The sequence below is a fragment of the Scyliorhinus canicula genome, chromosome 8 (assembly GCF_902713615.1).
Source record: "Scyliorhinus canicula chromosome 8, sScyCan1.1, whole genome shotgun sequence".
Classification (NCBI taxonomy): Eukaryota; Metazoa; Chordata; class Chondrichthyes; order Carcharhiniformes; family Scyliorhinidae; genus Scyliorhinus; species Scyliorhinus canicula.
Genome location: NC_052153.1, coordinates 138,998,882 through 139,025,800, shown reverse-complemented (window position 1 = coordinate 139,025,800; position 26,919 = coordinate 138,998,882). Strand labels below are relative to the sequence as shown.

Here is a 26,919-nt window from a genome sequence, read left to right as displayed (position 1 = left end):
AAATATGAGGCTATTCGATGCTACTCGCGTTGAATAAGTGGCCTGAATGGGAAACGTGTGGCCGCACATAGCCCCGTTTTTTACAATGGTGAGCTCCGCTTGCTGGAACTGCCCATTGTAGCGAGAGATTGGGACATCATTTTTAAATGACGTCCTGATAGCCGAGGCCCACAAATAAAATCCCTGACCTCCCCCCAGCCCAAATGCAACACGGGAGGTTCCCCCAACCCATTCCCCGCACCCTCTAACATACACGGTGGGCAACCCCCGGCCCAATCATGCGCATGCAACAAGTGCCAGCTTGGCACCGTGGCAGTGCCCCTGCCAGCAACACCTGGGTATCTTGACTGTGCCAGGATGGCACCTAGGTGGCACTGTCAGGGTACCCAGGTGCACTAGCAGTGTCAGGACACCACCCTGCCCAAAGGGCATGCAGCTGGGCATCTCTGATCCCCTTGGAGATCCCCAGAAGTGCCATTCCGTTTGTGGGGACCAGTACCAAACGCTGCTTGCCTGAGGTCTCCAAGGCAAAGGGATTGAATCCCAAAGTCTGAGGTACCTTGGGAATCTGCACATTAGAGTAAGGCCCACTGCCTCACTCTAATATTCAGACTTATAATATTCAAAATGTTGCAACATCTCGCAAGATTGCTTTGAATCTCGCGAGGCGTTGCGAGTAAGGTGGATCCCGGGAGTGTGGTTTCCCGGCTTTCACTGGCCACGCTGCATTGCAACGAGATGCTTTTCCAGCGCAGCATGGCTGGAAGATCGTACCCCTAGTCCCGCAATTGGAGAATCCCAGCCAACATCTTGAACAAACTGCAGCACTGGGTCGCCTGCCTGGCTATCTAACCTTGCACATAAAATGCAATTATTCCGATCAATTTCAAAATAAAGACAGTTAAACTAGAAATGTACTAAAACTAAATTATCATAAAAAATAGTATCCTCCCTGCCACATACACAATATTCTTGCATACATAGCAATTTATATGGATTGAGTTTTGTATTATTTTTGTCCAAAAATATAACTTAGAGACGGAACAACGTATTAAGGAAACCAAAATGAGAGGCATTTATAAACTATCGGAGTCCTTTGCACTGTAATGTCTATGTCCTGAGGTTACAATAGCTCATGGTCCATCACCACTTAATGTGAATTACTGCAACTTCAGTGATCAAGGGCTCTGCAAGTTCAAGACCTAGCAAAACTGTAATCTTTATTATGGGAGCTATGACAAATGAAAGATTTGCTTGTGCCAGAATCAACGTGCTGAGTAATAATATAGTCAGCAAAGTTTCGGAAGCAAAAAAACACCGGAAGTAGGCAAGTAAACCAGGTGTAAGTTAAGGAACATGGAAAGATAGGAACATAGGGCGGAATTCTCCGTTGCCCAACGCCGATATCATAATCAGCGATCGGATTGAGCATCTCCTCCGACGCCCAAATTGGCAGTTTGACACTGTTTTTCTATTCCCCGTCCCCTCCGAAATGGCGTTATTACGACGCACGCCGTTGGAATGGCTTTGGTGCCTCATCATGCGCGGCCACGGACCCGCCCATTCTCCAGCCTTTTTTTGGCATTGGTGCCGGGAGTTTTACCCAGCACAGCTGCTCAACCCTCCCGTTCCCAGGATCAGTGAGGGTTCGGCGCCGATTTTGGCATTGTAAAACACCACAGTTCCCACCCTGGTGTCGGCACTTAGCTGCAAAATCAGAGAATCCAGCCCATAATCTTGTCATCTTCAAATCTTTTCCACCATGAAATGTGATTATGCCTGTTCTTTATCCTTTTTTAAAAATAAATTTAGAGTACCCAATTAATTTTTTCCAATTACGGGGCAATTTAGCGTGGCCAATCCACCTACCCTGCACATCTTTGGGTTGTAGGGGTGAAGCCCACGCAAACACAGGGAGAATGTGCAAACTCCACAGGGACAGTGACCCAGAGCCGGGTGTATACACTTTAATACATTTTGCGAGCAAGAATAGACGAGTTCAAATTATTAATTGCGTTAGCATCTAGAGTTTTTGAACTTCTCTCCTAAATGACCAAGTTCTGATGTTAAGCTTATGCTCTCCTACACTAGAATCCCCCACCAGCAGAAAAAGTTTCTTGTGAGCTATCCATTCAATTCCCAGCAAACAGTCTCTTCCTCCCTGAACAGCAACCCACACTCCACCCCCACCAACTCTGGCAGCTAGTCTCTCTGTTTCTTCCCCCAATCCCCCTCCTGAAAAACCTCTCCTTCTCCCCAGACTCACTGCCCCTGCTGATGTTCAGGCCTCAGGCGGAATACAACACACTGCTCACTGCTCCTCCAATCCAAGACTGTTTCTCTTACACAATTGATGTTATTATTGTGCATATCAGCAGCAAACACAGGAGAGAAGTAGCCTATAATTGAAGAAGCAGGGGCAGCTCCTTGCAGAATCTTCCGCACCACTCCATTTACTGGCATTTTGAACACTGAGTCCGGGGGCCAGGCTATGGCGTGCCGCACAGTGGACAAACCTGTCCTAACCAGTTCAATGATTTGCCTTCATTTCCATGAGCTTTGATTTTAGGTAACAGTCTGCCATCTTGATCCTCATCAAATGGCTTCTATAAGTTCATATAAACTACATCCAGAAATATTCCCGTCTCCTGCTTTCGTTACTTCCACAAAAAATTCAGTTCCATTGATTAGACATGATGTATCCTTTTCAAATCCACGTTGATGCTCGCTAATCATCTCTGTCCTTAATTACAGATTCCAATAGGTTGATGAAATGGATTACAAATGGTTCTCTTATGTCTAGATACAAGTTTGATCTAGCCTAAACTGATGGTAGTTTCTATGTTGGCTGTAAGGGCTCTACATGAAATATGTTTGGACAATCTTAATGTTCACTTCACAAACCTGGTCAGAATTCAGGAAAAAATGCTAATCTCATTCAAAGAGGTTTTGGGATAGCTAGTGTTGGAAATGGACAATTTTGGTAGAAGTTGTATTTTAGAAGAGAGACAGCACAGTGTTGGGCAAGGTAGTAGGACATTAGCTGAACTATATCCCTCATCTGTAAATGCTTGATAGTAAGAGCTTAAATATTGTGAACTATCTAAGTGATCTGCCGGCGGGAACTCTGCGCGAAGGGTCGGGGGGTGGACTGTAAGGTGGGGAAAAAGCGCTCCTTCACCCGGCCCGGGGGGGGGGGGGGGGGGGGGGGGGGCTCCGATGGGGTCTGGCCCGCGATCGGGGCCCACCGATCGCCGGGCTGGCCTCTCCCCCCACACCCCCCCAGACCTACTTTGTTGCGCATCCGGCCCCAGAACCCCCGCGCCATGTTGCGTCGGAGCCGGAGCGTTCCATGAGTCTACCGCGCATGCGTCGGTTGGCGCACCGCCACTGTGCATGCGTGGGTTGGCACTGCTCCCAGTCCGCACCAGGATGTAAGGCTGGAGCGGCGTGAACCGCTCCAGTGCCATTCTGGCCCCTGTGGGGCCAGAATTCCTACTGCCCGCGCCCGTTTCGCGCTGTCGTGAAACACAACGGCGTTCATGACGGCATGGACACTTAGTCCCGCGACCGGTGAATCGCGCCCATAATGCAGCTGGACTATCCAGCTGAAGACTTAAGTTAAAACTGTAACTGAGCAAGAATGTGCCAAGAAGTTGGCCTCAAGGCTAGCTCTGGTCTTGCCCTATTTCTGCCAGGTGGAGGGAGTTATCAATGGCAACTAGCATTCTTTAACATTAGTATCTCTCATCTTGCAAGAAGCAAAAGTTTGGGGGAGGCAAAAGGACATTAAAATAATTTTTCAAATCATGTCTTTATTAGCAACAGTGATGAAAAGTATGTGATCTGCAGATGTGGTTGAAGGATTCATCTCTTACAAGGGCAATGGAATATACAAGTATGGACGTTTTACTGCAGTTATACTGGACATTGGTGAGAGCAAATCTAGGATACTGTGTGTAGTTTTGGTTTCCTGATTTGAAAAATTATATAATTGCATTAGAGGCAGTTCATAGAGGGGTCACTCAACTCATTCCTGGGATGAAGGGATTATGTGAAGAAATTTGAACAGGCTGGGTTGGAGTTTAGGAGAATGAGCAGTGATCTTATTGAAACTTGTAAGATCCTGTGGGGGAGGTAAGAACTAGGGAGAGTTTAAGAATAAGAGGTCTATCTTTTAATGTAGAGGTGAGAAAACATTTCCTCTCTCAAAGGGTCCTTCATTTTCTAATAATTCAAGGAATGTTTGCTTTGCCAGCTAGACCAGCATTTATTACCTATCCCTAACTGTCCTTGAGAAGGTGGTGGTGAGCTGTCTTCTTGAGTTGCTGCAGTCCATGGGGTTTAGTTCCAGGATTTTGACGCAATGACAGTGAAGGAACGGTGACATATTTCCAAGACAGGGTGGTGAGTGTCTTGTAATTCTCTGCCCCAGAAAGTGGTGGAGCCTGAATCATTAAACGTAGACAAGGCAGAGTTTGACAGATTTATGATAGACAAGAAAGTCAAGGATTGTGGGTGGCAGACCAGGAAAGTGGAATTGGAACCACAGCCAAATCAACCATGATCAAATTGAATGGTGGAGGAGGCTTGAAGTGCCAAATGGCCGACTGCTGCTCCTACGACCTATGTTCCCATACTTCTTGTTTTCCATCAAGTAAAGAACTTCTTCAATCTAAGTTCTGATGCTGAGAGTGTCTTATTATTGGTACCATTATAACTTTTAAAAAGTACTATGTAAACAGGAATTATAGACCAATCTTTTGCAAGCTGAGAGGTCATTGTCCAACCAATCAAAAGATGAAAATCTTCCAAGACATAACCTCAAGTTAGAAACTTGCCAGTGTAAAATTCAACTACTAAGATATAATAGTGACCTTCACTGACATCTTGTTCATCACACGAACATGTACTACTCAGTCCATAATTTTGAAAGAAGAGAAATAATTGCTTTTTCCGGATCGTGGAAACAATTTAAAAAGTGCAGAATCTGCTGAACCACATAATACTCTATTTCACTTCAGTTATTTATCAGTTTTGCTTAAATTGGATTACATCTTCTGTTAAGTTAACAAAGAACATGAAAAATTCTACCTTCATAACATTTCCTTCTTCGCGGTCCACCTATTCTTAAATGTATGACTCATCAATTTCTTTAAATTCTCCTACTTTTTGTGGAGCTTACTTTAATATGGCAAATAAATTGCTATCTGGTTTTATAAATAGAAAGCTGACGAGAGCTGTGAATAAGGCTTTCCTTTTCTAAAATCAATGCACCAAGATTAGAGTTAGCACATAACATGCCAGCAACTGAAGAGAGCATACTTTCCAAGGCTGCATTCAAACTATAGTGTTCTGCCAAAGGAAATGGTTCCATCAATGCAGACTGCCAACATACAGTAGGTATTAGCAATAAAATACTAATTTAAATAAAATTCAAAATGGATTCTAGATTTTCCATTCATCGGAGCAAGCAAATTCTCCATTTGACCGAGTCCAAAAATGTTGCTCAAAAGATCGTTTCATGTGACTTGTTATGCAATTTTAAAGCAAAGTAATAACAACTACAGAGTATCTTCTGTTTGAAAAACATATGAAGAACAAAGACGACTTTTCATGTGTCCTACTGAAAACCCGTGGACACAAGAGTGGTTGAAAATCTTACATTCTCTGAAAGTGACATCATAGCGACAGTGAAGCCCCCTGAGGGTCCTTCCATCCCACACCCTTTTCTGTGTGCCCTTTGACACGTCAGGCAACAAATGTAGTTTTCAAATATTAAGCCAAATATTGCCACTTCCATAAAGACCACATTTTTAAATAAAAGGTTATTATTTTCCAATTGAGAAACAATACATGAAAGATCATTTAACATGTAAGTTTATGCCACATGCATTAAACAATTTATAATTTCAGCTGGTGTTTGTGTAAAACAAGAGTTTACCTATACCTTGTAGCATCATAATTCTCTTCAATCTAAAAAGGCATTGCCTAATGTCAAAGGTTGACATGGCCTTTATCATTTCTAACCAAAAAAATGTAATATGAACTAAAAATGTAACTTATTTGTTCTGCCAATATTTGTTAACAAAACACTCTTGTAAATCTATTGTTTTCATTGGCTGGTGTTCATAATTCATTTCTATGGCTCTTTTTATAATCTATGATGCAGAGCTGTAGACAATATGTGTGAACGTTTGTAATAAAGGCAAGAAAACACCACCCATAGTTTATAGTCAGGCACAAATGCAGCTCAACAATGTGAATTTCCCATAGTTCTTTTTGTGGAAAAAGATATAAATCCTACAGTTGTACTGTTCATTAAATTTATATATTTTAAACTTTTAATTGTACTAAAGGTATTTACTCTGTACTTTTTTCGTCAGACGTTTTCTCCTTTCTGGTCATTCCAGCACAGGTGTCAAATGTAGCCAAGATGACAAATATGCAATTTGCCAATGCTGCCCTGAGCCAGTTATAAGGAGACATGTGAAAATAGCCCAGGGTCAGCTGTCTTACCAACGTTCACACCCTTCTACCCTCTATTTGGAGAGATGCCCAAATGCTCCAATATCTGACAGTGAGATTTATGCTAAAAATTGAAACAAAGATTACAAACTCACTTGAATATACACAGTCATTTTTCAGAGTGAGACACATCAAAAGAGGTCATTTTTTTCAGTTCAAATAAATGAGTCTCATTAGAAATTTGTGATAATTGACAACTCTCGGACAGTGCTTCATTCAATAGTTTAGAATAGTAATACTATTGAGATTAGTAACTCAGCAGAGTTGAGTTCAAACCTTGAGCCTTGTGCATTTGAGTTCTGATATGCTGTACTACTGTGCTGCAGATCTCTCAGTATTCTGAAGCATAGACTAAGCCAAATTCTAACTTCACACATTTCATTGAAAACATAATTGCTACAAATAAAAATGGCACAACTTCAGATTAATTAAACGTGTGACAATGAAATAGTTGCCATACCTGCACTGGTGCCTGCACCAGTTGTTGTTAGGTCCCCACCCAAGAGGCCACCTAAAATTGAAAGCATAGATTTTGATTAGGAACAATGACAGAGGAAAAAATATTTCCTAGCAAACCTAGTCGATAAATTATGAGTAGAAAAGCACATATAATATATAGTCAGAGTTAACATGGCACATGTGAATCAATATGTTGATATGATGCATCTAGTGTGTGGGTAAAGAGAATTTGCATGCTTTCAGCTTTTGTGTGTTAATTTGCGTCTAGCTTTCAGCCTACACTACTGGCTAACAGCAAGGTGAAAAAGAGAGACAAATGATTGTGATGCCATTTAAAAATGGTGTCCCGATCTCTCCATGCACTGAGGAGTTTCGGCAAGCGGGGCCGCAGCTCTAATGCCTTGTGGATATCCCTGGAGTGGTTCAAAGCTAAGGAAGTCAACCCTAACAGAAAAATTGAAGTGGACCCCAAAGGCAGACCGATGTCTATACATGTCATATTTCTAGAAATTCCTGTAACCAGGCCAGTTTCAAAAGCAGTATTCTACACTCCTTTGGTTCCAGTCAGAGAGATCAAGAGGGTAACCTTGATGTTTGGGCAGTCCAAGGTCTCCATAAATTTTGCCCAGGCTTGCACCCAGGCGAGGTTACTCCAGTTTCTCTGCAGAGTATTAACGCAACACAGGAGACAGCAGTTATGAGTGATGAGCCCAACTCGGCTGCCATAGAACATAGGTGCACTATGGACTGTCCTGATAGAGGGAGGGGGTCATTGTGTCCTACTGGTCATCAGCCACCACCCACCTTAAGTTAGGCAGCCCCCAACTAGTAAGATCACCATTGTCCATCTGCTTCAATAGATGCTTGGAGCTTAGCATCTCTACTCAACAAATAGATGGAATCCTTTGCACCAGGCAAACAAAGGAAATAAAGAAAAATAAAGAAGGTGTCAACTCTGATTGGTAAGCTGGAACCATGTGCAGGTGACTTACAGATGACTTGTTGCTGGTTAATAATGTGCTGTGACTGTGGCTGACATGATGGCTGTAAGGAGCAGCACGGTAGCACAGTTGCTTCACAGCTCCAGGGTCCCAGGTTTGATTCCTGGCTTGGGTCACTGTCTATGCGGAGCCTGCCCGTTCTCCCCATGCCTGCGTGGGTTTCCTCCTGATGCTCCAGTTTCCTTCCTCAGTCCAAAGATGTGCAGGTTAGGTGGATTGGCCATGATAAATTGCCCTTAGTGTCCAGAGAAAAGGTTGCGTGGGGTTACGGGGATAGGGTGGAAGCGTGGGCTTAAGTGGGGTGCTCCTTCCAAGGTCCAGTGCAGACTCGATGGCCCGAATGGCCTCCTTCTGTACTGTAAATTCTATGATTCTAACTGACATGGAACGTGGTAGGTTGAACATTGACATAGCTTCCCTGCAAGAGGCCGAGCTCACTAAGAGTGTGCCACTGAAAGAAAAACATTCATCTGGGAGGGGAAGAGTTCAGAGGTGTAGGCTGTGCCGTAAGGTACTCACTGATCTCAATTACAAATGATTCAGAACGTGTTCTCTCCATCTGCCTTTCAACTCAAACTTGGGGGGGGGGGATTTTACCTCATGAGTTTCTTTTATTAGTTCATGGGACGTCGGCATCACAGGCTGTGCCAGCACTTATTGCCCATCTCTAATTGCCCTTGAGGGGGAAGTTAAGAGTCAACCACAATGCTGTGGGTCTGGAGTCACATGTAGGCCAGACCAGGTAAGGACGACAGATTTCCTTCCCGAAAGGACATTAGTGAACCAGATGGGTTTTTACAACAATCGACAATGGTTTCATGGTCCAGGTTTTTATTGAATTCAAATTTCACCGTCTGCAGTGGCAGGATTTGAATCTGGGTCCCCAGAGCATTACTCTGGGTCTCTGGTCTACCAGTCCCGTGACAATACCACTATGCCACCACCTCCCCATTATCTATGCTCCAACACTGTGCTCCACTACAGAGGCACAAGGTCAGTTCAATGAAGAACTTGATGCTATCAGCAGAAGTCAGAACACCTTTACCTACTGGAGGATTAGAAAATAGGACAGGGCGTAAACCATTGAGGCTTGACCCTCCTTCCTCAGACACCATGGCCTGGGAAAGATAATGAGAAAAGACAGAGACTACTTGAGCTTTGTTGCTGCCACAAATTACGAGCAACTAACGACTCATTTCAAAATAATGCCACAAGGTGTCCTGGAGACATCCAAGATTAGGGCATTGGCACTAGCTGGATCTGATCATCAACAGATGTGACTCTCTGAACAACATTCTCAAAACACACAGCTACCACACACAGTGGTACACATCATTCTCTGGTCTGCACCAGGGTTAGAATGCAACACTTATTTAATTCAAAGCTGAAGTGCCATCCTCATATCAACGTCAGCCATACTGCCTGCCACGAAACAATGGATAGATCTTCCACTCCATTGGATAGGTGCTCTCTGGAATTCCCAAAGAGATTGCAGAAATGAAATGGACCATATTTTGAGATACTGAGCCTCATTCAACAAAATGGGAACAAAGTCTCATAGTGAACACGTTTGGCAGCGTGTTTCCCGGCGCTTGCAATGCCCAGAAACACATGGCTATTCAACATGATTCGCGTTGTACAGGGGGCCGCAATGGGGACTGTGTGGCCGAGGCCGCACATAGACCCCTTCTGAACACTAGGAATCTCTGCTCCGCCAGAACTCACCAGGGTAGCGAGAAGTTGGGATACTGGCTCCATTGAAAACAAAGGCACGGGAGAGCCTCACCGACTGCAACAAACAGTTGGAAACATGGGTGGAACACTAGATTGAATTGTACTTGGATAGAACACTGTCACCAAGGAGGTTCTAGACACCATAGGAAGCCTGCCTTGTCCTGGCATAGCTGGATATAGAACACATTGTGAAGAAGCTTAGCAAAGCCATTTTAAAATGGCATCCCGATCTCTAAGGCCCCCAAAGCAATCCCCGACCTCCTCCTGGCCCACACGCATTATGGGAGGGTCTCTGGCCCCCCACAACATGTATGCAGGGCACCACTGGCACAATCGTGCATGCAAAAGAATACCAGGTGGCACTGCCATGGTGCATGCTGGCACTTCCAAGGTGCCAGGATGGTACAGCCAGAATGCCCAGCTGGCACCAGTAGAGCCAGGGCACCACTCTGCCCAAAGGGCATGCAGCTGGGCATTCTGGCTGAGCCATCCTGGCACCTTGGAAGTGCCAGCAAGTCAGAGCCTGCGATCCCCTGGGAGACCCCTATGGGTGCTGTTACATCTGTTTCCCATTTGCGGGGACCAGTGTTAAACCAATGTCTCCAAGGTGAAGGGGATGAATCCCAAAGGTACCTCAGGAATCTCTACATTAGAGTGAGACTAACTAATATGCAGATTTGCCAAAAGGTGATCACACCCACAATGGGCGGTATGTACATCGCAACTTAATGCTATCAGAAGTCAGAACACCTTTACCTACTGGAGGATTTGAAAACAGGAGTGGGCGTAAACCATGAGGCTTGACCCTCCTTCCTCAGACATCATGATGTGGAGATGCCGGCGTTGGACTGGGGTGAGCACAGTAAGAAGTCTTACAACACCAGGTTAAAGTCCAACAGGTTTGTTTCAAACACGAGCTTTCGGAGCACGGCTCCTTCTTCAGGTGACATGGCTGAAGAAGGAGCCGTGCTCCGAAAGCTCGTGTTTGAAACAAACCTGTTGGACTTTAACCTGGTGTTGTAAGACTTCTTACTGTGCTCAGACATCATGGCCTGGGAAAGATAAATGAGAAAAGACAGAGACTACTTGAGCTTTGTTGCTGACACAAGTTACGAGCAACTAACGACTTATTTCAAAATAATGCCACAAGGTGTCCTGGAGAAATCCAAGATCAGGGCATTGGCACTAGCTGGATCTGATCATCAACAGACGTGACTCTCTGAACAACATTCTCAAAACACACAGCTACCACACAGTGGTACAGATCATTCCCTGGTCTTTACATTTAGATCTAGCGAGGCATTGTGAGCTGGATAGATCCTGGTGTAGGGTCTCCCGGTTTTAATCGGCCACGCTGTGCCGCAGCGAGCTGCTTTTATGGCACAACGTGGCATTGGATTGCGTCCACTATCTGCAATATGGACTCTCAATGTATGGGAAGCAAGAGTAGAAAAATGCTGACCGGCTTGAGGTCAATGTCATTGTGATGAAACCTGTCATTGAAGCCACGGTCCACGCTCATCAATGATAAGAGAGGAGACCTGAACAAGAAACCTCGGAATGCACTAAGAGCTGTTTGAAGTAAAGTCCGACAGGTTGATAGGTGGTGCACCAATGATTACTTGTTTTAGTTTTGACAGAACATCCAGATATCATTCAACACAGGGAATGTCAGGAACGTGTATGAACGGATCAAAAGGCAACACGTCCATCAGCAAAGAAAATGGTTCAATTGAAAACAAAGGCACGGGAGATCCTCACCGACTGCAACAAACAGTTGGAAACATGGGTGGAACACTACCTTGAATTGTACTTGGATGGAACACTGTCACCAAGGAGGTTCTAGACACCATAGGAAGCCTGCCTTGTCTTGGCATAGCTGGATATAGAACACATTGTGAAGAAGCTTAGCAAAGCCATTGACCCACTTGCCTTGGGCAAAGCTCCAGCTGCTAATGCTATACACCTGAACTCAAATGGAGTACAGGGGCAGTGCCCCAGAATATGCACAATGGGAAGATTGTGATCTGTACAAGTACAAGGGCAACTGCAGCGATTACAACAACTATGGAAGAAACTCCCTGCTGAGCATCATGGGAAAAATATTTGCCCACATTGCCCTTTTTTTAAAGGAGGGAGTGAATGTATGTGGTGGTGGATGGGGTGCCGGTCAAGCAAAATGATTCATCCTGGATGGTGTCAATGATCTTGAGTGTTGTCATCCGGACAAGAGGCGAGTATGCCATCACATTCCTGACTTGTGCCTCGTGGATGGTGGACAGGCTTTGGGGCATCAGGACATGAGTTTCTTGCCTCAGAATTCCCAGCCTTGACCTGTTCTTGTAGTCACAGTATTTATATGGCTGGTCCAGTTCAGTTTCTGGTAAATGGTAGCTGTCATGTCCAAACTGAGTAAAAGAGTGTTGAGGAACAACAACCTAACTAAGGACACCAAATTATGAGTCCATCAAGTCTAGTGCCCTCATTACTGTCCTCTACAGTGGTGAGATCTGGACAACATATGATAGACAGGATAACAGGCTGAATCATTTCCACCTTCGCAGTCTCAGATGTACTCGACATCCCTTGGCAGAACTTGGTGACAAACTCTGAGGTCCTCGAGCATGTTTATTCTATCAGCGTACATTTATTACTAAGCCTATGATATCTGCTCTGGCTCGGCAACATTCATCGGATGGATGATGGCTGTATACCAAAAGACCTTCTGGAATGGTGAACTGGTCACTGGGTCACAACCTCCTGTACATCCATATCTCTGCTACAAGGACATCTGCAAATGAGATATGAGGATTCCGGACATTGACAACCGGGACATGAGCTCTGGAGGTCGACTCTGGCAGGGCATTGGAAAAGGCTGGCAGAAATGAAAAGTTCAACCAACTGGGAAGAGGCCCAGAGAAAAGAGAGGCCAACAAATCGTTCACCATCTCCGGCCCTAATGCTGTAGTGGGGCACCTCAGCCACACTAGCACCATAGAATCCCTGCAGTGCAGAAAGAGGCCTTTTTGCCCATCGAGTCTGCACTGACCCTTAACCAGGCCCCCTCCCTCGCGCAATCCCTGTAACCCCACCTAATCTTTGAAAAATTTAGCATGGCCAATCCACCTAACGTGCGCATCTTTGGACTGTGGGAGGAAACGGTAGGAAACTAGGTGGTGTTTATCACAGTTGAGCACCAGGGCACAAACCATCACCGTGAAAGGCAGAAGGCTGCCACCATCAACATTGTGAAGATTTTGCTCGTGTATTATGTGAAATAGTCATAAGCCTGTTCCAATTAAAAAGGACTTATAGTTTTGCAACACAGAGTGCACGGAGGAAATCTTTTTTTGATATTAGCTAGTTTATGATATGCAAGTTGGACAATGATCCAAGCAAATATCAAAATGTAATAACCTTTACAGTTAAATGGTCACTATCTTGCACTTATTAACCTCACAACATTCTCTAATACATAATAACTGATATACTTTTGTAAGGCTTTGAGAGGGCTATGAGCGCTGGTAACTCAATTGAAATTTACAATCTTCATAAATAAAAATTTAAAAATAATTATTTCTACACGAACAACAGAACAGTGCAGAGATTAAAATTTCAATGTCAGAGATTATAATAACATGCCAATCTCCCCGGGGATGATGCTCTGGATAGATAGGGAGTAACAAGAACAGATTTCCCCATTGAATATGAGAGCACTAGAGGGCAGCAGAACAGTTTATGTAACACGTGTCCACTAATAAACAACAGAAGCATGTGAAGACAAATAAATAGCACAATGGTTTGCTTCTTTGGGCAGAGTAGGTTATCAGTTACTCACATCTCCATTGTTTTCAAGTACTAATCCAGTAGTTCATCCAGTGTCACTACTTCTTGTGAGAAATAAAATAAGGGGCTTGATCTATCGGCCTTGGCGCAACCGACCCAGGACCCGGTTTACCAGCTACTTTACGCCTTGTGAGATCTAACGAGATATTGTGAAGCGTCCCGATCTGGATCCTGATTCAAGTGAGCAGTTAGTCTCACCTACGTCGAATCTACCCAGTGCCTGGGATCGAATGGCTTGCCTCAAAGCCCTAAGCAAGCACCATTTAGCACTAGTTTTCAAACACGGACCAGGCATATCGGCACTTGCGGGGTTCTCTCAAACACTAGGGGGTACCTGGATTGTTGGGCCCTCGACAGAGTGTACCCTGGCACCCCTGATAGCATCCAAGTAACCTGTCAGTGCCAGGTGTCTAGGTGCCACTGGCAGGGGCAGGGGGACGCCAGGCTGATATTGCCAAAGTGCCCAGGTGGTATCTTACCCGAGCTGGGGATCGGGCCTGGGGGTGCTCTGTGGTGAGATGCAGGGGCCTCAATGACCTTTATTGGTGAGCTGGACATTGGGGGGGGGGTCCAAAGGTCCTGGTAGGGGAGGGTCTAGAGATCGGGTGCCATTTAAAAATAACGCCCCGATCTTTTGCTGCAGTGGCGAGCAGAGCTTATTAGTGCACAAAATGGGACTAAGTGCGGCCTTGACGGAGCGTTCCTTGTCAAGGCCCAGAAATGAAGTAGAATCCCGTTTAATAGCAGGGTCATTCTCAGTGCTATCAGCACTGGGAAAAACATGGCTAAACGCGCCTGACAAGGGACTCTGTTTCATTTCCATCAAATTGCACCCAAGATTCTTGTGACTGACCCACCCATTGGGAAAGTCACACATCGTATCAGCTGCCTATTTTACACCCCTCCCAATTTTGCACTCTATTGATGATTAAAATGATCCCTCCTTCAAAAGTGCATGTTAATATGTGCAAAAATATGTGTTATGTGGTCAAGTGAATCAAAACGAATCAGAGAAATTAAAAAAGCATGTCTTTGTTTCGACTATCAAGACCATCACAAAAGATTAAGCCACAATTCTACCTGCTTGTTCCAGTTGTTCAAGTTGAAAGAATCCATGGAAACATTCAAAAAGCTGGAAGGTTCTCTCAGTATCCTGACCAACACCTCAAAAAAACTGATTAACTAGTCATTCAGCTCATTGGCATTTGTGAAATATAGATATGTGCAAAACGGAAGCTATGCTCACCTACAGAAGAACAAAGACTACAACACAGCATCCCATTGCATGTGAAGAGTACCTCAGGTTGCTTGTCACAGGCTTGATAAGTGACTGTATAAATGTTAGTATTGCATCTTATGAGTTTGGCTGTTTTTATTTGGTTCTACAATCAACAGACTTTTAAAAACACAGCTGAGTGTTCCTTAATCTTTACTTAATTTTCTAGGGATCTGCCAGTGTGTTTAAGGATGGACCAAAAATGTAGGTCAGTGGGCATAGGGTGATGGGTGAAAGGGACTTGTACAAGTTAGTCATATGATGGTGAAAGGCGCTGTCATGCAAGTTCTTTATTTTTCTTGGTTTACCTATTTCTCTCCTGCTCTAAAATCCAGACAAACCTAACACTAGAATTGAATCCAACTGCATTGGTACATTAATTGTTTAAGAGCTTTGAAAGTGGAACAAAGCTCCCGCCGCAACATGCCCATATACAGTGGAATGCCCTGCGGTCTGTTGCCAAGTACAGCACTTGAACTAACAGGCTACAGTGCGCCTTTACGGCCTATTTATTAAGATTATTGACCTATACCTGACAGGCCAGATTGATGGTCAGTGACCATGAATGAGAATTAAGCAACTGAAGGGTTGAACCATGGTTTGCATTTCTGCGTGTGTACTTTCTGTGAGGAAATAGGGAGCAGAACCAAAGCTCCTCGCAGAGAGTCAGTGCTCCAACCTGGTGATTCAAGGCGCAGTCCCACAGAGCTTTTTGACTGCAAAGGAAAGGTGCAACTTGTATGCAAATCTGACACAAACAAAAAAGAGAAACACAGCCGCAATTTGGAAACAAATTTACAAATTTCCAGTTTCAAATTTATGAAACTCTCAATTTCAATTCAGTGCTTGCTGTTTATAGGAAGTTGACAGAATAATCCGGGATTTGTCAGAGCATTTAGTGATCAGTTTCAATTAATTCCCGGCAGTTTCTTCCCAATCCCACCCGGCAGACAAACACTCCCTCACAGCCTTCGCCAATCACTGTCAGGCTGACCCTCACTTCAGTGTCCTGAGCCATGGGGCGGATTCTCCGACCCCCCACCGGGTCGGAGAACGACAGGGGCGGCGTGAATCCTGCCCCCGCCGGCTGCTGAATTTTCCGGCGCCGGGGATTTGGCGGGGTCGGGTATCGCGCCACGCTGGTCGGCGGCTGCTAGCAACGGACCCCCGGCAATTTTCCAGCCTGCGATGGGCCGAGTGGCCGCCCGTGTTCGGCCAGTCCCGCCAGGCGTATGTTAAACCAGGTATTTGCCAGCGGACCTGGCTGCGCGGGCGGCCTCCAGGGTCTGGCCCCGGGAGATGCCCCCACGGTGGCCTGACCCGCGATCAGGGCCCACCAATCCGCGGGCGGGCCTGTGCTGTGGGGGCACTCTATTTCTCCGCACCGGCGGCTGTAGCGGTCCGCCATGGCCGGTGCGGAGACGAACCGCTCTGCGAATGCGCTGGGATGACGGCAGCACACGCTGGCGCTCCCACGCATGCGCCAACTCGCGCCGGCTGGCGGAGGCCCTTCGGCACCAGTTGGCGTGGCGCCAAGCCCCTCTCCGCCAGCCGGTGCATCGCAAACCACTCCGCCGCCGGCCTAGCCCCTGAAGGTGCGGAGGAATCTGCACCTTTGGGGCGGCCTGATGCCGGAGTGGTTCACGCCACTCCTCGGCGCTGGAACCCCCCACCCCGCCGGGTAGGGGAGAATCCCGCCCCTAGTTTTCCACACTCCCTCCTGACTCACCATTGCTGCCTGCTGTCTGACCCTCAGGTCTCAGGTTGAATACCACCACATAATCTTCCACTGCTCGCTGTTCCACCAATCGCAGGCAGTTTCTTTCCCGCATTTGCTGCGAACGTGTCAGCCAATCAGCAGTAAACACAGGAAAGAAACTGGCTGTGGCTGAACATAGAACATACAGTGCCGAGTGGCCATTCAGCCCATCGAGTCTGCACCGACCCACTTAAGCCCTCACTTCTACCCTATCCTAATAACCCAATGACCCCTCCTAAACATTCCGGCCACTAAGGGCACTTTATCATGGCCAATCCACCTAACCTGCTCGTCTTTGGACTGTGAGGAAACCGGAGCACCCGGAGGAAACCCACGCAAACAGGGGAGAACGTGCAGCCTCCGCACAGACAGTGACCCAGCAGGGAATCGAACCTGGGACCCTGGCGCTGTGAAACCACAGTGCTATCCACTTATGCTACCGTGCTGCCCTAAACTTAGAGTACCCAATTCATTTTTTCCAATTAAGGGGCAATTTAGCGTGGCCAATCCACCTTGCCTGCACATCGTTTGGGTTGTGGGGGTGAAACCCACGCAAACACAGGGAGAATGTGCAAACTCCACACAGACAGTGACCCAGAGCCGGGATCGAACCTGGGACCTCGGCGCCGTGAGGCAGCAGGGCTAACCCACTGCGCCATCGTGCTGAAGAAGCAGCTCCTTACAGAATCCTTCACTCTTACACTTACAAGTATTTTGAACACTGGTTGGTGGGCCGGATGGAAACACTTGGTGGGCTGGACTCTTGCCCATGGGCCATATGTTTACCATGCCTGCTCAACAAAGCTCCTGGAGCCTGCTACCAGTTTTTCATCCTTGTATTCATTCACCCATCTGTTCCCATCTTTTAGCTGTTCACACACTCTTAGATTCTGTTTTTGGGCAGAATTCTCCCCAAAAATTGGTAAATTGATGTGAATCACGTCAGCTGCTCCAGCACTATTCTGGCAGTAATCTTCCTGCACTTGGTAATTTATTTGGAGCTGGGGGTGATTTGCGCCCTTAATGAGATGTGCGGGACCCAAAGACGCCAGCAAGGCCAGATCCTTAGATCGGCGCCCTGATCTACGAATAATACTGCAGAACCCCCCCCACCCATCCTCACCGGCAAATACCACCATTCCTACAATTGCCAGCATCAGTGTGATAAACCATGTTATTGCATGATATGTATTGTATTGTATTGTGCATGCCTGGGCTTGTCCAGGCTGGCTTCGCCTGTGGCTCCTCCCCTTGGGCTTCTGTATAAAAGTGGCAAGTCTCCGCCTCCGGACCCAGTTCGGATCCATAGGCAGGAGGCTTGCTGTTTAGTGTATTAAAGCCTCAGTCACATTCATCACTCGTCGTGTGTTATTGATGGTGTATCAATTTAATACACTCAACAGCAAGCCTCTTGCCTCTGGACCCAAACTGGGGCTCAACTTCTCGTGCCATCTCCAGAGCCTTACCTTAAAGTTCAACGGACCCCTGCCGCCCCGCCTCACCGACTGTAGCCTCGCGACCCTTCAGGTCGCCCCACCCTCCCTCTTCGCAAACCTCACCCCGTACTGTAAGTCCGTCGCTACCAGAAGCAGATGGTACAGTGCCCAGGACAGGGCCTTTATCAGGTCAGATGTCCAGAGACTCCTGCGAGAGGGGATCATTGACGCTAGTAACAGCCCCTGGAGAGCCCAAACGGTGGTCGTCAAGACTGGGGAGAAGCACCGGATGGTCATCGATTATAGCCAGACCATCAACCGGTACACGCAGCTCGGTGCGTACCCCTTCCCCCGCATATCTGACATGGTCAATCAGATTGCCCAGTATAGGGTCTTCTCTACAGTTGACTTGAGGTCTGTGAACCACCAGCTCCCTATCCGCCCAGAGGACCGGCAATACACTGCCTTCGAGGCAGATGGCCGCCTCTATCACTTCCTCAGTGTTCCCTTCGGCGTCACCAACGGGGTCTCGGTCTTCCAAAGGGAAATGGACCGAATGGTTAACCAGTACAGGCTGCGGGCCATGTTCCCGTACCTAGACAACGTCACCATCTGCGGCCATGACCAGCAGGACCATGACGAGAACCTCCGGCGCTTCCTCCACACCGCTAAACTCCTGAACCTAACTTATAATAGTGTGTCTTCCGCACAACCCGCCTGGCCATCCTCGGCTATGTCGTGGAACACGGAGTCCTAGGGCCCGACCCCGACCGCATGCGCCCCCCTCCTGGAACTCCCCCTCCCCCACTGCCCCAAGGACCTGAAGAGATGCCTAGGGTTCTTCTCTTTCTATGCCCAGTGGGTCCCCAACTTTGCGGACAAGGCTCGTCCATCTACACCGTCTTCCCCCACCTCCACCCACCTCGCTCACAAACTGACACCCGCAGGCCCACCGATGACAAGCACCACCACCTCCGCCCAAACACCCTCCCCCCCACTCCCCACCCCCCACCCTTCGCCGTTCAACATCTGGGTGAAGAAGAAGACACCATGCTCCCGGACACGTAGGTCTCAACACCGGTGCCCACACCACATCCGGGACTGAGGCAATCACGGCGTAAGTTCAAGGCCCCCGACAGACTTGACCTTTAAGACCACTTCACTCCCGCCGGACTCTTTTTTTTAAACAGGGGATGATTGCGGTAAATCACGTTATTGCATGATATGTATTGTACTGTATTGTGCATGCCTGGGCTTGTCCAGGCTGGCTCCGCCTGTGGCTCCTCCCCTCGGGCTTCTGTATAAACGTGGCAAGTCTCCACCTCCGGACCCAGTTCAGGTCCAGAGGCAGGAGGCTTGCTGTTTAGTGTATTAAAGCCTCAGTCACGTTCATCACTCATCATGTGTTATTGATGGTGCATCAATCAGCCCTCCCGGGCCTCAATCTCAAAGATGAATGCCCCCCACAACCTTACTCATAGACATTGCGCACATCCCCTCCACAGATATGGGCAACACCCCCAACCCTTGATGCCGTAGAGGCAATCTCCCCCCCCCCCATCAATAAATGTCCACGTCACCTCAGCCCCACCTCTCTCTTCCTCCTCCTAACCCCCAAGTGAGCAATATCCCGTTATGAGGTCGTTGATCCTTTTATCCTCCCTTCAATTCTCCCTCCTTTTCATGGCCATGACCCCTATCAAGCAGTGCCTCGTGGTACAATGGCATTACCCCATGGTAGTGCCAACTGGTATCTACCTGGCATTGCCACGGTGACACTGCCGGAATGCCAGTGTGCCAGGGAAGTGCCCTTTCCTCGACCACCCAGGCATCAGAGCCTCCCGGCGCTGCCATCCTAGCGAGGCAGTGAATCAGATTGCATCCGGCACCATAGGCCAGGAATATCCCGCATCTTTGAGTGCCCAGAGTGGAACCCGTTTAGCGGCTCCCCCTCTATTCTCTGGGATTAGTGTGAGGTGCGCCATGTATAACAGAGGCGTTAGAATCGCACCATGTGTATCTTGTTTCTTGATTTGTTTCATTGCGTTTCCGGTAATCTCTTGCTTATATCACTGTCATTTAACTATTAAAGCACATTCCAAGTAATTCTATTTCTTTTTTCACCTTTGCCATGTGTTTTCCCAAGTTCACTCACTTTTCAAATTCTATTCATCGGAAATATATTCCAGTTCAGATGAAGGGTGCAAGCCTAAAATCTGAACTTGATGCTGAGTGGTTCCAGTACTTTTACTTTTGTTTCATCATTTATCTTTTAAACTTGTGATGTTCTGTGTCATGAGCCTTGGCCTTTCACCTAGGTTTCTCAACAAAGGAAATCCCTCAAAGCTTGGTTGTGAAGGACCTTAAATATAATCATATAGGTCTCAGTAAATTCTCTTTGCTATCCTTTATAATTAGAGTAAAAAAGGGAGGGTATTCAATGCTCCTTTGTATCGAAGAAGAAATGTCAACTATATTCGATGTGCCAAGTAAATAATAATACAATAATATATATATATATAAATAAAAGCCCCTATAAATAAAAGCAACATACTTGGAACTTCAAATACCACAGACCTTGCGTTCACATGGCAATTACTCAACATGGAAGTTTATTGAATCTGACCTGTGTTTCCTGCACTTGGTGGCCGTTGTGTTACTCCAGGAGACATGCTGTTCCTCTGCAGAGAAGGATGACCCAGTGGCATTAGGTTGTGATTGCCCAGTGAGCTGCCTGGGCTACTGTATACCAGGCTGTTTTGGTTGGACACTGGGATAGAAACTGGCATCTCAAAGTTAGGCGGTGGAACAGCCTATACAATAGGAAAGAGCAGAAAAAATACCAAAATAGGAAGGCATAGTCAATGTTAAAGAAATAAGGCTGAATTTTGTTTTGAGCTCATATCAGTGCAGTGATGATTTGACCTTGCAGAACACTTCAGTGACTAGATTTTGTTTTCCACTGTTTTAATAATTTTAAATACATTTTGTACAGATTGGAAAGCAATTTTATCCCAACAATAGGAAAGCATCAATGGAAATGTATTACGTAACTGTCATAAGATGATTTCAAAAGTGTTAGAACATTTTAAACAAGCAAAACTAGTCAAAGTAGCTGAACAACTGGAATGAACTTCTCAAAGAAAAGTAACTTCTGTATTATAATTTTTTTAAAAGTTAGAGTACCCAATTAAATTTTCCAATTAAGGGGCAATTTAGCATGGCCAATCCACCTAGCCTGCACATCTTTTGGGTTGTGGGGGCGAAGCCCATGCAAACACAGGGAGAATGTGCAAACTCCACATGGACAGTGACCCAGAGCTGGGATCGAACCTGGGACCTCGGTGCCATGAGGCAGCAAGGCTAACCCACTGCGCCACCGTGCTGCCCACTAATTCAGTATTATTAATCATTCTCATTTTGTTATGAGGTAAGAAAATTAAAAGTAATAATTTTTTTACTCATTCATGGGATAGGAGAATTGTTGACAAGGTCAGCATTTATTGTTTATCCTGAAAGGCCCTTCAGAAGGTGGTAGTGAGTCCAATTCTTGACTGCTGCAGTACATTTGCGAAGTTAATTCATACAGTACTATTATGGAGGGACGTCCAGGATTTTGGTGCAGCATTCATGAAGAAACAGCAATATATTTCCAAGTCAGCGTGGTGGGTGATTTGGAGGGAACATTGGAGGGGGTGGTGTCCCAGGCATTTGCTACTTTGGCTTCCTTGGACATGGAGGAGGCAGATGATGTCGATGAACCCTTTGCAAGTTCCTACAATGTAATTTGTAGATGGTATTTACCATAGCCATGGAGCACCAGCATTGGAGTGAGGGGAATGTTTAACAAAGAGTATGGTTTATGTAATGTACATGGATTTCCAAAAGGATTTTGCGGAAGTGCCACATAACAGGTTTGTCAGCGACGCTGAATTATGTCCACGGAATATAAGGGGTAGAGGCAGCATGAATACAACATTAGTTGAGTGAAAGGAAGCAGAACGTGGTGGCGAAGGTTGTTTTCTGGACTGGACATTTGGGTACCGCTGCGGTCAGTACTAGGACAGCTGCCTTTCTTGATATATATTGATGTCTGAGACTTGGGTGTACAGGAATAACTTTCAGAATTTGCAGAAAGTTTAGGAATATTGTGAAGCATGAGGAGAATAGTGATAGACTTCAAGAAAGCAAAGAAAGGCTAGTGAAATGGGCAGTCATGTGGCAGGTGAAATTTATGTTGAGGAGGGGAGTGATACATCTTGGTAGGAAGAATGAGGAGAGACAATATAAATCAAAGGGCAACACTCTAAAGTGGATGCAGGAACAGAGGGACCTGGGGCTACATGTGTAGAAATCATTAAAGGTGACACAGCAGTTTGCAAAAGGCATTTGGCATTCTGGGCTCGATAAACAGAGGCATAGAATACAAAAGCAGGGAAGTAATGTTGCACCTTTATAAAGCCCAGGTTGAACTGGCCACCACACTTTAGAAAGCATGTGAAGGCTTTAGAGAAGGTACAGAGAAGTTTAGGGTCAGTTATCTCTGTTATTAGATGCCTAGATTGTGATGTAGAATTTGGTAGTTCTAGTGCCCTGCTGCCTCGCCTAGTCCCATTGTGATATCATGCCACGAGATATGATTAGTAACCTTCGGACAACGAGGACGCTATATAGATTGAAAATTTCAGTATCTATCTAAATGGTTGTATGTGAAGCAAGAAGAGTGGTGGAAGCAAGTGGCATACTTATTTCATCAAGGAATGCGTTAAGCATGAGCACTGGAACTGGATTAGCACTGCAGATACTGACCAAATATGAAGCAAAGACATTTGAATTTCACAGGTTTGTTATTAATGGAAGGAAAAAAACATGTTATGAACTTGAAATGAAATGAAAATCGCTTATTGTCATGAATAGACTTCAATGAAGTTACTGTGAAAAGCCCCTAGTCACCACATTCCGGCACCTGTTCAGGGAGGCTGTTACGGGAATCGAACCGTGCACTGGCCTGCTTGGTCTACTTTCAAAGCCAGCGATTTAGCCCTGTGCTAAACAGCCCCTTGGATATATAGGCACAAATGAACAAAGTTCCCCTAATTTTGATGTTCCATTGACCAAGACTGGTTTTAAATGTGTTAAAACAATACCAATAAAAATGTCTGGCCATGGAAACAACCATTGCACTGATGTTTTGATGTGTTTTACTGATGGCAAAAAACTGATGTCATTACTGATCTTTAAGAGAAAATATGAATGAAAATGAAATTAAAATCGCTTATTGTCACAAGTAGGCTTTAAATGAAGTTACTGTGAAAAGCCCCTAGTCGCCACATTCCGGCGCCTGTTCGGGGAGGCTGGTACGGGAATTGAACCGTGCTGCTAGCCTGCCTTGGCCTGCTTTCAAAGCCAGCGATTTAGCCCTGTGCTAAACTAGCCCCCAAATAGGCACCAAAGGTTGAAATTCCACATGAAATCTTTGTTCACATTGATCCTAAGGAATGGATGAATGAAGAAAGGATGCAACATTGACTGGAGAAAGTGTGGGTCAAAACATTCAAGGGACCTTCTAAAAAAAACAGCCCTATTAGCATGTGACCAGTTGTGGTACATATAACTGGGGCCCCAAAAGCAGGGTTACAGAAGTGAAGACACAGCCAGCTGTGATTCTAGGTGATCTTATTGGCCAATTGCAGCTCCTGGACATTTCAATCAATAAACCATTTGAAGCATTCATGCACAAAGCCCGACCAAATCGATGGCAGCTCCAAATCACAACTTTACACCAACAATGAAGCAAGAAGCATTTTACAGGTGTCCGTGTATTGTCCATGTGTATGTGTCCATGTCCCTCTGTGTGTGTGTCCATGTGTGTGTGTCTGTGACTGTATGTTTGACAATTGCGAAGGAAGGCATTCAAGAAATGTGATATCAGCAATGCCCTGGATGGCAGCACTATTTGAAGAAAATGGCAGTTCAAATAACACCAGTGATGATGATTGCGATGGCAGTGATGAGGAATTCTGGGGCATCTACGATTAGAGAAACTTTGTGCTGCAATTTGTTTTGTGTCTGTAAAGGTAAACGTACGTATTAAGTACGTACATGCATGGAAATACTTCTTCACAAATATTTATTTTTAAAATTCTGGTGCGTCTTATGGTCTGGCAAATGTGGCAGCTGTCAGTAGCATGGGCAAACGTTTTCTTCTAACTGTAAGCAGGCCAAGAGACTTTTACATTGTTGTATGGTATTCTTGAGGATCAGGTTATTAATGATGCTCATGGTGTCACTGATGCTATAGCACCCATAGCATAAATGAAATAGTTTTCACATCAAAGACAACACTAAACAGTTTTGATTCTGAATTATACTAATTTTTTCTGTCAATAAAGGGCAAAACAAACTTGTAATCTCACAACCACCAAACCACATTGCTGTGCATTGCCCATACACCTGTCACTCACCCAGCAGCAGTCCCTACCTTTCAGGTCACATGTCTAGCATTCACATACTGCACCTCACCGCGGCGGCACGGTCCACAGCGGGTGGCACAGTAACATAGTGGTTAGCACTGTGGCTTTTAGGGTCCCAGGTTCGATTACCAGCTTGGGTCACTGTCAGTGTGGAATCTGCACGTTCTCCCTGTGTCTGCGTGGGTTTCCTCCGGGTGCTTCGGTTTCCTCCCACAGTCCAAAGATGTGCAGGTTAGTTGGATTGGCAATGCTAAATTGCCCTTAATGTCCAAAAAAACTTTGGTGGGGTTACTGGGTTACGGGCATAGGGTGGAGGTGTGGGCTTAAGTAGGGTGCTCTTTCCAAGGGCAGGTGCAGACTCGATGGGCCGCGTGGCCTCCTTCTGCACTGTAAATTCTATGATTCTATGATCACACACCTTCCAGTTATGTAGCTGCCACATACCTCCAGCTTTTCAGTTATGGAAGGCATATTACCTAAACACAGGGCAACCCAATCGGTAACGTTCTTTCCTCTCTCCTGCAGGACAAAGTCTCAGCAGCAGAACTGGGGGGTGACAGGCAATGCCAATATCAACACAGCCTGATGGAGGAGTCAGTGCTCTGCATCGTGGGCTGGCTGCAACCTAACCCATTGCAATTGGCATCGCCAAGACCTTTCAAGTTGATGGTATGTCATTGTCTGATGCCTCTCAACTCCCTCCTCTCACTCACAAGCATGATGAACAAGCTAGAGATGCTCTCTTATACCCCATCTGGAGCAAAGGGGTTCAGGATGCACCATCACTGCCTCCCCTCTTCTCAAGGTGGACTCTGGATTCCTGAAGGCAATGGCTGTTTGATCATGGTAATAATGTTGGGAACAATCAATGCAGTAGGCGACTAGAATATCTGAAAGCTGCTCCATTGTGTATGAACAACGTGCTGCTGAATGTCTTCAGTTGGGTGTGATCAGTGCTCAGGCCGACATTAGACATTCCCAGATGAAGATACTGAAATAAACATCAAATTAGCTGGATATCATGATAACAGCACTGATGATGCTTTGGGTGCATGGACAGCATGCCGGTGCGAAAGACCTTGCAACGGGCACCATAAGGGTCTGTGCCAGAATTGTTTAGAAGTGGGGGAAGAACCATTTTCTTGCTCCAAGGCTTCCAGCCCAGTGCTGCTATGGAGTCCAATCTTCTGAGAAGTTACCAGTTAGTTAACTGTTTACCTTGAAGTTAATTTAAATTATAAGCTTTTTTACTCTGTCCAACTGGATAACTTAATTTATGCAATAATGCAAGTATTTTATTGTTCATTAACATGTACTTGAAGGTATTTTAAAATGATCAACGATTCAATAGTGTTTAAATGACTTTCCACATGAATATGCTACGGAAATTTCACAACATACCTTTTACAAGAAAGACTGTTGCAAACGTATTAAATTTATTTTGGCTGTGCTAATGTTATTTTTGATGGGAGATTTTGGATTGGAGGCTGTGTCTAAAGTTCATTCAGGGTCCCCACATTAAGTCAGGTCTTCAATAGCTCTTTGTTTTTATTTTCTGACCATGTCTTCTCTAGGATGCACCATTTCAACCTTCCTCAGTCATGTCCTTTCCGCCCGTATTTTGTGGTCTACTGGGTGAGGCGATTTGAAATGGTGATACTACACCATGTATGTGTGGGCTTTTAGTAAGCTGTCATTTTGCTGGTGCCATCCTTCCTGTGAGATGACGGCATCCAATACTTGAATCTGGACGCCCTGCTCTTTATAACCACACTGACCACAGTATGAACTGTCACAAGCAGAAGCTGGAGACAGTAATATTCATTTTATTTATTTTGTGATACTAGTCCAATAAACTTTTTCTAAATCAAAACTGAAATATTTACTTATATACCATGCCCCATATTGATTTTCAGAGCAAAAAACAACAAATTTAAATGTTTAGAATAACAGTTGTAATCATACTGCTGTATTAGGAAAAAAAAACTATTGTACTTATATTCATAATAACAAGCATAGTTTAAAAATAATGGAAAAAATTAAAGCCCAACTTAGCAGATCACACAGAATTATAAGGTGATCACTATGGCGAGCTCAATAATCATGCAACTGTAAGCACATGCAGAAGTTATGTTATTTCTCTCAGTTTTCTGGCTAGGCATATGAATGACTATGAGTGTTGAGGTTTTGGTTTAGTTGTCAACGGAATAGCTTAGTGTTAAGGCAGGAATATAAAATGTTCTTGACGGGACACAAAGCAATTTTTGTAATCCTGTTAAATCACCCCAGCACACAATGTGTTTGAATTTCATCAACAGGATTTCATGCAAACTGACTCTCTACAGCAAGCAGTTAGCTTTAACCCTTTGAGTACAGATATCAAGTTTAATTTTTAACACAAATGTTG

The 26,919-nt window shown here is 45.5% G+C and overlaps 1 protein-coding gene across 15 annotated transcripts in view; it reads right to left on the bottom strand.

Moving 5' to 3' along the window:
• mef2cb (myocyte enhancer factor 2cb) overlaps nucleotides 1-26,919 on the bottom strand; it is a 302,736-nt gene that overhangs the window by 44,671 nt on the left and 231,146 nt on the right. For all 15 annotated transcript variants that reach the window (XM_038805302.1, XM_038805303.1, XM_038805315.1 and 12 more), the window contains 2 exons: nucleotides 20,666-20,852; nucleotides 6,989-7,039 (listed from right to left, as the gene is read on the bottom strand). In XM_038805302.1, coding sequence (XP_038661230.1) covers nucleotides 6,989-7,039; nucleotides 20,666-20,852 — 238 coding nt within the window. The remainder of the gene's footprint in view (nucleotides 1-6,988; nucleotides 7,040-20,665; nucleotides 20,853-26,919) is intronic.